Here is an 11,001-nt window from a genome sequence, read left to right as displayed (position 1 = left end):
GGTGAAGAGCGAAAGTGGCCGGTTGCGCTTCCCCACCCATCATAAGAACATAGTTCCGGGTTTTTCTCAGCCGAGAGCTGCTCGCTGCCGTTGCTCTTCTCCAAGCTCGCCAAGCTCATAAGGAAGGATCATGTCGCTTTTAATGGAAAATCAGTTCTGTGAACTGCCCCCTGACAAGGCGATCGACACGAAGACATTCCTGGACACCGTCTCTCATATCCCTGCGTTTTTTGGTGAGTGCAACTCCATCTGAAGTCATACAAAAACACGTAAGGTGACTTTGCGAGTTCCCTCGCGTCGCTACGGTGTCAGCCTTCGTACTTGGCTGAATTTTTTTTTTTTTTTAAATTTTACGTCGTCTGACCACCTGAGCTTGGTTTTCACGTCGGGACGTGGTTCTTTCACTTCAGAAATTGAGGTGTCGGGTCACGGGGACCATGTCAACCAGCTGCGGCCGTTTGGCCTATAGAGAAACTCTTTGTTGACTCTGTGAACAGAGCACACATTGCCCTCATTGTGACTTAACTGAAACTGTGCATTCACGGCATTTTTTTTTTTTTTTAGCTCTCTCTTTGTAAACAGCTGATTGGCATTCATCCCCTCCTCTGAGCCGGGGACATGTCAACTCATTCATATTTTATTGGCCCTGCTCTCAAATGTCTCGTTTCTTTTCCAGACTGCTTAGGATCAAAAGTGTTTTCAATCATCAAATCAGACATTAACGGCAATATAACGGTAAGATGCAGGCGGGCATATCTATTTGTGTTGCTGTAAGCGATTTAAATTAGAGAGGTTCAGCTCCGACATGCAAACTGAACTCAAATGTGCATTTTCAGAAAATTAGAGCGGTATATGTCACTAATCCCGCAAAGTACACCACCCTGGAGGACATTGTGGTGGCAGAGAGAGAGGCTCATGGAGCAGAGTGGCCTAAAATTGGAGCAACGTTAGCTCTGATGTGGCTGAAGAGGTAAGGACCTCCTGAACTCAAAGTTGTGTCATACTGTCTGTTCAACTTTCGTCTAGTGAAATGAAAGCCTTTATGTACTCCGTTTCTCCTGCAGGGGTCTCCGTTTCATCCAGATTCTGCTCCAGAGTTTGGCAGACGGGGACAGAGATGAGAACAACCCCAACCTCATTCGGGTTAATATCACAAAAGCCTATGAGCAGGCACTGAAGCGATACCACGGCTGGATTGTTCAAAAGATTTTTAATGTGAGTAACATGTGGAAGAAATTCATTGTTTCTTGTTGTGACACAACACAGACCACCCCAACCGCACCCAGACTGATAAGAATCGAGAACTGGTTTCAGATTGTGCAGTCCACTGCAATCGCCTCATGCTGGCGTGTTTTTCTCTACACTGCATAAAAATGCTTTCAGATTCATTACAACTGCGTTTCACTTTGAAGCGTTGTAACCTTAGGTGCCTCACCTTATGAGGCTGCACAGCATTTTTGTCTCTTGAGCCCATCCCTATGTTGTAGTCCCACATTTTGCAAGTGTCCCAAATCTTGTCGCCAGCACGACATCAAGAGGGAAAAATTGCAGTTAAGCTGTGGACGTGATGGAACCTACCACAAAAAAAAGGAAATGCAGTTGGGGAAACTACGTCTAACAGAGGATGTTAGCAACTATGAGAATATGGCTGAAGTCTCATGTAACATTTTTAACTTATTGGTATAAGAAGGGATGTCAAATTCAGTCTACATTGTGGGCCACATACAGCCCTTTGTGATTTACATGCTTAATCCATGAGATGTTTTGATATGAGGGAAAAGAAGAACAATTTCAATAGGAAGTCTCAATTTTTCTACGTGATGGAGAATTGCTGCTGTAGTACATGACAGACGTCTGTCAGCATGACACCCTGGGCTCAAATTTTAATAAATAAATGTGTAGAATTACAGAAAAAGTTCAGTTAGCTCATTGCCCAGACTGCTCTGTAATTATAAACCTGAGAATCGACAGAAAATTACCTTGTTTTGTTTTTATTGTAGACCCACAGTAAAATCATACATTTCCATAGTAGATAGTGTAACCTTCTGTCATTTCATTGTATCTATTACTTAATTACTTTTGCATAACATGAATGGCCATGGTAGAGGTCTTTATCATTAGGAAAATCTGTCAAACTGAGTTAAAGTTTAAAATCCACGCCCTCATTTACATTTCCAAAGCCGTCCAATGTGCCCTTGTTCACAAGCGGTCTCTAAACTGGGTGGGATCGTACGTATGTTTTAACAAAATGCCTCAGTTTTTTAAATGATAAAGAATTGAAAAATCCGTCTGCAAAGCTTTTGGGGCGTACACTGAAAGAAATAAATGCATAATTTAAAAAAAAGCACTGACAGGTGGTGAATTGGACTTTGCACTGCAATTTAAAAAAACAAAAAAAACAACTTTAGGTAATTTCTGACCTCCATGCCTTATGTTTGACACCCCTGGTATAGGTGATACAGTAGAAGTACAGGGAACACAGAAGTATACAAATATTAGATCGACTTTCCACTTCCTCTAACCTCCTTTGGCTTTTTATTGCATGTACTTTGCAAGGTAGTTAAGAAAGTGGCATTCAAATAAAATACAGCTGTTGCCAAACCCGTAACCTACAAACCTTTGAGTGTTTATTTAGTTTGGCAATGTCAAAATGCGTGTAATGTGTCCCACACAAACACTCTTTGCCCCACAAGTTGTTGTTACACTGTGGTCACCTTACTTGCAGCCCCCCCCTCTATGCTGTTCTGACATTGTGTGGAGATTCAGATAAAATGGGTGCATGGGTCTATTCTTCTACACAGAAAATTGATTAGGGATCAATAAAGGATAAACAATGAGACTCATAAGCAGGCTCAATAATGGCATTTGTGCCAACATAATCTTATCAATATTGTCTCCTGAGCTGATAAGGCTTTTGGTCCTGGGTTAATAGATTACATCAAAAGACAATCCACAGCAAAGCACTTTCATTACATGCTATATAATGTTGCATACATACACCCATCTTCATAGTTTTCATTAAAATCCATTTAACCTTTCAGTAAAACCAGCTTCTCCATCTTTTTTCGTTTTTGTTTCATAGGCTGCGTTACTTGCAGCTCCCTACAGATCAAACTTTCTGAAGGCTCTGTCGAAAGGAGAGGAAGTGAAAGAGGAGGACTGTCTGGCAAACATGCGTCAGTTCCTGGTTAATTACACAGCCACTATAGATGCCATCTACGAGATGTACACAAATCTAAATGCCGAGCTGGACTACACCGTTTGATGTCCCGGCACATGGCTGGACCGGACGCGCAGGAGTATCCTGCATCACTCTCAGGTTTCGCAGACGTCCAGTTGTTTTTATTAGGACTGGGTTTTTTTGTTTTTTTTTTGTTTTTTTTGTGTGTCCCTTCTTGGGTGGTATTTATTACTTTGATGATGCAGTAAACATTACTAGCACTGTGAATTTGCTCTCAAGATGATGCCTTAATAAAATGCAGTTTAAAGTCTTTTTTTTGTTTGTTGTTGTTATTTTATTTCAACTTACTACTGCAGCTTTTTATTTTAATTTTTGGGTGGGTTACTCCTTTAACAGACTTCTTCACCTTTAACTTTAGTTCCCGTCCATGTCTTACATTCAAATGTTCTCCACCTCCATCCATGAGCCTGGGAAATTATATGTTTTACCATCCCATATTATTAGGTTTTTAAATTTAGGGATTTCAGAGTGCCTTGGTGTCACTGAACGAATGTTTTGAAAATATTAAATATAATAGAATATTAAATATATATATTCTCATCTATAAGTTCAACTGTAAAGAAAAGCTAGTAGAAGATTTTTTTTTTCTTTTTAAATCCCTCTAAGGGCTTGGAGTTTGTGCTGTTATTGTTCAGCAGTAGGGTGTGACATGTGTAAGCTTTGTTTGCATTGTTGTGTTACCTGTTGTGTGAACCTGTAGTTCTAATTACGTGTCAACTGCTTTAAAACTTCTTTTTTTTTTGTCTGAAGCTGTTTTTCATTATGTCATACAGCCAAGTCATGTTCATGTGTTGACTCATTTATTCATCAGAGGCGTGTTTTCTAACTGAATACTTTATATGGTGTTTGTTTTAGAAGAATCATCTGTGATCATATTTCTTAAAACTGACTCAAAATTAAATTCAGTTCAAGAATCTTACACTAGGTGGCGATATCTGCTTGCTTTCCCCCATCTCCTTCTTGAGCGTGGCTGTGTACAACTACAGAAAGCAAAACTGATTAAAAAATGGTTAAATGCTGCATGTAATAAATAAAGCCGTAGTTTGGGAAAACGGCTTTGTGAAAGAGCTCTTAGTGGCTTTAAAGTTGACTTTTAGTCAGTTTATTTATTTATTTATTTTTATACAGAAGTAAATCGGAGAGGATTCACTTCCTCGTGCATCCTAATCCTCCAAATCAACCATCCTCTTCCTCTCCTTAGTCTAACTTATCTGAAGTGTTTCCCAGAGGCCAGAGTGGCTCTGGTTCCTCTCCCAGAGGAGCCCAGCCTGAGTTAATCGTCTCCGAGCGAGAGAAGCACGTCTGTAATCCTGTCGGTTTATCAGCAGCACTGCCTGATAGGATGGAAAAGCTCCAAGTAAAGACAGGACACAACAGACTAAAGACCGGAAATAATTTATGACAGCGATTCAATGACAAAGCCACTGACCTTTTACCGCTGACATATTTGTTATGCGCAATGAGGTCATCATTTGAATACTGCAGTTTTATTCCTAACAGGGCGCCTAATGTCATTATTCACACCATCTAGGTTATTTGTTTTATAATGGCCTGCTTAAAGTGGCTGTGCATTTCGTGTCTGGATCGCAGCTAGAAGCGTCCAATTTAGGAGGACAAATGAACCAAAATAAGGAGCGCAGGCAGGCACATCATCGGACATTAGCAATCCAATAGCTGGGGGAACGGCCAGCCTATTTCTCAATAATGTGAACAACAATATTCACGTGAATATGTCTTCAAGGAAGCATGTATTTTTCATATCAAAATGTAATATCTGCAGGAACAGGCCTGCACATTTTCACTTACGTATTTTGAAGTATTCATTGGCTTCTGCCTCAAGCATGAGCCATCCATCTGGACTAACATCATTCAGTGATAACAAAATTAGCGCTTTCGGCTTGCATCATTTATAAAGGAGCCAGTCCAATCTTTTCCAGCTAAGGATTGACTTACATCATATAATAAAACTGAAATCTTTGGGTGAAAAGATGGATCTTAATGGAACGAGGTAAAAAAAAAATAAAATAAAATAAGAGAGCGACTCGCCTTGTGCTTAAGCTTTAAATCCCTTTGCAATAAAGCCAGAAAAAAAATCTTGTCTTCCTACAACTGCTTTATCATTCGTGAATATAATAAAGACTGCAAGTTTGCCAGATAATGGCTATTAATAGGTAATAAGACAGTACTCGCTGGGTTTAGAAAATTTAATTTACTTGACAATCCTTATTAAGAAGAAGCAAAAAAGGGTGAGGGATTAGGGTCGTACATTGCAAAATGTAGTTATTTCATCAACATAATTCATGGAGAGCGCTCACATATTCATATATAATAATTGCACTTTATAAGAGAGACAGTTTGCCATATAAATCAAGGGAGAGGGGGGTGGGGACATAAATAAATTGGATTACAGAACCAGTGCAGACACACAAAGAACTACTCAGTCACACATCTCAAACCATCGCAGATAATATAGCCCTACAAAGAAGACACTGTAAATGATTCAGGCGGCCTGCTCTTCTACGTAGCACTTCCGTTATACACACGGCGTCGTGAGAACAGTGTCGGGACTTTATGTCATTCAAGGAAAAATGTTCACACAAGCTTCTGAAATTCAAAAACAGTTTAAAAAAATACAACCAAGGGCATATCTTGCTTGGCCTGAATGCCACAGTGTTGATTTGGACATGCAACAGTCCTTAAAAGCCGAGCTGAGCGTGACTAGGTTAAATCAGTATAGGTGTTTAAATTACACAAGTTTCTCTGTGACTGTAACAAAAAAGTATGTTGGTTAGATGTATATATATTCACATTTGAATGGTGAAAGTATTTCCCCATGCAGCATCTAGGAGAGTTGCATCGTACTGAGAAAGCTGGGGCAGTGCGTATGTCCGATAAAGGAAAGCCAGGAGAAGGAAGCCAAAACACAAATCCACAAGAAATCAACAGACAACCAAGAAGATTGGTTAAAAGTGATTTTTGAGGAGAATTCTTGCTCTCAAATAACTAATAAGAAAAAACCCCATAAAACAAATACAGTATATTCACAAAAAGGCTTACCAGAGATCATTAACCGGATTCAAGTAAAAGTTTTCAGAAGGTTACCGATGATTTTGTGATGTAAAAATGCAAATAAGTGCTCGGCATCACGTGAACGACAGTAATCATGTCCAATGGCCATTTAAAGATATAAAAATACAACGTGGAAAGTCCATAGAATAAACCTGTATTTTAAAGTCATGATTATCATTTTACCCTTTTTTCTTTTCCAGGCTTGTGAGACAAAGCCTTCTACAAATAAAGTACATGCACAAACAAAAAGGCATGTCTCTCGCTCACAGACACCTCTGCGGTCTATAAAAGATGTGTCGCTTCCCTGTCCTGCCGTCTTATCTGTAGACGGGGAGCTGGATGTGGGCTTGCTGTTGGTGCTCCATGAGCGGAGGCATCCCCATGGCTTCGTACCCACGGCCCAGCATGCGCTCTTTGATGCAGGGAGGGTGGATCTCACTGATGAGGCACTCCAGAGACTGCAGGCTGCTGCTAAGCACTGCAGCGTGGCACAGGCTAGAACTAGACAGCCCACAACAGAGGTTTTGGTCTGTGCTGTAGGCCTGGGTATGAGGAGGGGGAGGGGGAAGAGGAAGAGGAGGGTGAAGCTGTGCCTGGTGATGTTGTGGGTTGTGGTGGTTGTGAAGATGGGGATGGGGATGGGAGAGACCCACATCTCTAGGCCTGGCTGCACATGTACCCGTTGTCAGCACCTGATAGGGATAACAGTCACTGTTAGGGGTAGCCATGACGCTGTCCCACAGAGGAGCGAAGTACTGTCCGACAGACACCTCCCCCTGTACGCTGGCGCTGACTCGCTCCTGCCCGACGCCCACTCTGCCAGGATGCGGCCTATACGGCTGCTGTGAGGAGCGGGCCAAAGGGAGGCAAGTTTCAGGAGAAAGGCCAACCCCAGCTTCTGCTGCTCTGTGGCCCTGAGCACTGCTACTCACACCGTACATCCTCACTGCTCCCTGCTGATAGGGCTGCTGCTGTTGCATTTGAGCTTTGTGCTGCCACACAGTGTAGTCTCCTTTGTCCAAGTATCCAGCTTTGGCTCTGTCTGCGCTCTGTGTCGGTAGCACCGCTCCCGCGAAAGCCAGACTGCTCTGGGGAGGCACTCCCAGGACAAAGTCTGAGTCTGAATGCGCCACCGCAGCCACGGCCTGCAGCGAGGGGCTGGCTCGGGCCTCTCCCCCCAGCTGCGGCGCCTGGCTGTGAGGAACTCTGCTCATCTGCCTCATCAAGCTTTGAACCTCTGCCAGCTCAGACTGGGGGGGCAGGCTCTGATCTCCAGAGGCTATTCCAACGCTAGAACAAAGTGTCTCGATCGGTGCATCGGGCGGCTTGCATGAGTTTACGCGATAGGCTTTATGCCCGTTTCTGACGGTGTAGACATTATTCAAAGGATTATTATATGGTGCCACAGAAGCCTGGCTGTTTACATGTTTAGTCCTTCTGCCCTCTGAGGTTTTCACCACACCTTTGACCACCACAGAGGCTTTGACAATGGCCAACAAGCCTTGGTAGCCTCCCGAGTACGGATGCGAATAGGGGCTGTAGCGTTGACCAGTGGTGTCCAAGCCGTTTACTGTTTTGCTGAGCTGTTTGTGTTGCGGCACCCGCACATCCGACGGGAAGATTTTGATGGACAGTGGGCTGTTGGCAGTTTTCTGCGCAAAAGCATCCAACTCTGCAGGAGAGGGGTACCGAGAAATCATGGAGGACGGCTCCCCTGAGAAGAAAGCAGAAGACAGAAACGGTGATTAGCTCAGAAAATGAGCCCCTTGTGTCTTTCTTTTTTCTTCTTTTTCCCTCTTAAAATCTCAAACCGGTTTTATTACACACCTCCAGGATTTTTTTTAAACTTAGGCTCAGTTCAACTCACAATTAGTTCATTCTGGGAAAAGAAGAAACAGGAAAAAGCAAAGGGTCTAATTTCAAAGTAGTACAAAATCTATAAAAACAGCAGCTAGCACTAAATGCAGGATGATCCTGATACAGGAAACTCTGACAAATAAGCATACCTTTTTTTAATTTTTGCTTTTTAAAAATGTGATCAAAAGGAATCTTGGTTATTGGAGCACACCTTAGCAGAAGCAGAAGCCTCATCTAATAAGGAGTACCTAAGCAATTTGCCAACATAATTACTCAAGTATCACCACGTCCTGCCTGTGCAATGCCGTTCCACTTTATGCCTTCGTAAACTTGGACCTAATCTATGCAAAAGCCTGCAGCCTAAACTGTGAAGGAAAACTTGACGCAGATGGACAAAGAAAAAAATCGTCGAGGGCACAGATGATTGAATTGTGTGCGAGAAAGCAGACGGGACAAACTAAGATTGGATTTAAACACTATTATTCAGGCAATTTCATGGCTGCTTAACTCCTAGTGACTAAGGTGGGGAAAAGGCACCCCATTTAAAAACAATAAATCACCGTGTAGAAATTACCACCACCTTTCGGATTGACACTTTTATGGAATTTCTGACATAAAAAGAAAAGCTGCTGAAATTAACCCAGATCGCAGCGTAAGTCGGAGGAAATCACAGCAGGCAAAAGAACAAAGCTGTAATCTGCAATAAAGAGTGAAAAGGGAAAAAGCCCCCGAAAAAAACCCTCAACAAAAAAAACCCAAAAAAACAAAACACTTCATTTCATTTTCAATAACAAATCCAATTCCAGCTATGCAGGGGAGCGCTCGCTCGTCGTTCCCATTTGAAATTGATTTGGGAGTTCATTTCATTTCAGGCCTACAGTGAGCCTCCCGACTGTGAAAATGAGTCAATCTACAAGATCCATCTCATGAAAGAAATAAATTGGGTGTTTAAAATGGAGGAAAGAGGCAAGGTGGAGTGTTCAATCCATCCAACAATCTCCCAGCGGAGCAGAAGGAGCAGGCACCACAGTGCCAGGAGCATGAATGAATTCTGGGGAGAAATAAAACAAAAGCAAAAACACTGCTTATTATGTATCGCGGTGCAGCGCTGCTATAGAAAACAATGACAGCTGGGATGTTGGAGAGGTGTTTGTATTGTATACAACATCAAGATGGGAGCTATCTCTTCTCTGGTTTCCCATAATACTACCCACCGGGGGGGGGGGTATCGAGGAAAAAGCAGCTGCAATAACAATTTCTGGCAAATGTATAAAAAAAATAAGATAAATATTCATGACTACAAAGCATAAGAAGAAGAGGATCACGTCCACCTGAAAGGAGCTTTAGATGATTAGATGCGATGACACATTTAAAAGCGTAATAACCGCTTGCATCACCACAGCACAAAAATCCCCCCCCCCCCTCTTTTTTTTGTTCCCCGCCTTTGATAACGGCGCTCAGTTAAGCAAAGATGGATGATTTAGCAAAACAAATCAAAGAGAGACATTTTAGCTGTTTCTGGTTGAGTAAAATGTCAGTGCTAAGCCCCAGCATGCTGTGATTGGCTTGCTGTTCCACAAACACTTCAAACACTCTGAATGCTAACACGTCTTCACGGGGTGTCTGATATTGTTAGTCCAGAGATTACAGCCCTGTCAGAGCTATGGAGACACAACACAGCTGCACTTCCCACTGCGGCTGCCTTAATGTTGCCACTATGGAAAGCCTCATTTGCAAATAGGCACTCTGCATTCACATATTTATCATCTGAGGACCACTACTGTGTGACACAGGCATAAAAAAGGATCAGTTTAGACTTCAAAAAACGAAACAAAAAAAACCCCAACCGCTGGATAATGTGAAGTTACAAGTGTGATCAAAAACAGCATGAGCGGCATTACATTTGCTCGAAATTGCAACCACAGGTACTTGTTTCAATCTTGAAGGCTTTACCTCCAGTCGGCAGCGTTTGATGGCAGTGAAGTGAGCGCCACGCGGGTTGGCTTCCCCCAAAGCGTGTGTTAGCTGTAATGAAAGTAACGCAGTAACTCTTTCCTCGCAAAACACATAAGCTTTCCTACGAGCACACCCCAACCAAATTAAAAAGTGCAGTTCATCAGTTGCAGTGTGAAAGCTGACGTTTTCTCTCCAGTTGCCAATTAGACAATAGCCTACTGTGCCGGCTGCCACCTTATCCAAATACTCAACATATGCATATTATTAGAGTGAAAACCGTCGGCCTGCAGAAAGCGCTGCCTCCACTGCGATCCGCAGATAGGAAAAGGTCATTTGCACACTCCGAGATTAGGTTTGAACTTTACTGTGAAAAGTTACAAGGCAAAGCAGACTGTGTACCTCGCAGTACGTGCTCCTTTCCTCCTTTAGTTTGAAAACAAGCAAACAAAAAGTAAATAAAATACAATAAAAACGAAGCCAGCTTTTAATTCCGATTCATTTGCATCCAGTGTTAAGCCACAGGGATTGTATTCAGAGCATTTCAACTGCAGCACATGAGCATACGAGGCAGGAAAACCTCATTATTTTCATTCTGCAGATAAGAATGCGTGAGATAAAACTGCTGCACACTTTTAACCCAACAATGAGTTCATCTACTCTAATCTTTCCCTGCTGCAATTATGGGATCATGCACGCTGATCTTACAGTAAGTTTGTATTAATGCAGGCTTATATTTTTAGCACATTCATTGTCAGTTTTTACGCTATAAGCAATATTATACAGGCGTGTACTGTAGGAAGACTGGAGCCATTTTCCCACATGAACTCTGAGTGTCGCTAGGGTCAAGTCGGTACACTGTGTGCCACTGCCCTTTATCA

General features: G+C 42.4%; 2 protein-coding genes across 5 annotated transcripts in view; one reads left to right on the top strand and one right to left on the bottom strand.

The window, feature by feature from the left end:
- The first annotated feature begins 47 nt into the window (after nucleotides 1–47).
- LOC309710616 (glycolipid transfer protein-like) lies at nucleotides 48–3,491 on the top strand. The gene is made up of 5 exons (XM_082540227.1): nucleotides 48–233; nucleotides 677–735; nucleotides 837–970; nucleotides 1,065–1,215; nucleotides 3,083–3,491. Exons 1-5 carry the CDS (start codon nucleotides 131–133, stop codon nucleotides 3,263–3,265), a joined length of 630 nt encoding a protein of 209 aa, XP_082396353.1. The 5' UTR covers nucleotides 48–130; the 3' UTR covers nucleotides 3,266–3,491.
- Nucleotides 3,492–5,438: 1,947 nt separating this feature from the next.
- The window catches only part of LOC309709867 (protein FAM222A-like), a 32,351-nt gene continuing 26,788 nt past the window's right edge, over nucleotides 5,439–11,001 (bottom strand). For all 4 annotated transcript variants that reach the window (XM_082538769.1, XM_082538770.1, XM_082538768.1 and 1 more), the window contains exon 3: nucleotides 5,439–8,024. In XM_082538769.1, the coding sequence (XP_082394895.1) occupies nucleotides 6,628–8,024 (1,397 nt within the window). In that variant the 3' untranslated portion in view covers nucleotides 5,439–6,627. The remainder of the gene's footprint in view (nucleotides 8,025–11,001) is intronic.

This window comes from Aulonocara stuartgranti (assembly GCF_965226115.1).
Source record: "Aulonocara stuartgranti genome assembly, chromosome: 7".
Classification (NCBI taxonomy): Eukaryota; Metazoa; Chordata; class Actinopteri; order Cichliformes; family Cichlidae; genus Aulonocara; species Aulonocara stuartgranti.
Note: the sequence above shows the minus strand (reverse complement) of the source record. Positions and strands in the feature narration are given on the sequence as shown.

What these genes read in the sequence shown, in the direction of transcription:
- LOC309710616 (XM_082540227.1), top strand. Translation starts at nt 131, where the DNA reads ATGTCGCTTTTAATGGAAAATCAGTTCTGTGAACTGCCCCCTGACAAG. An exon ending in GCTCTGATGTGGCTGAAGAG is followed by an intron (nt 971 to 1,064) that starts GTAAGGACCTCC and finishes TTTCTCCTGCAG; the next exon opens with GGGTCTCCGTTTCATCCAGA. An exon ending in TTGTTCAAAAGATTTTTAAT is followed by an intron (nt 1,216 to 3,082) that starts GTGAGTAACATG and finishes TTTGTTTCATAG; the next exon opens with GCTGCGTTACTTGCAGCTCC.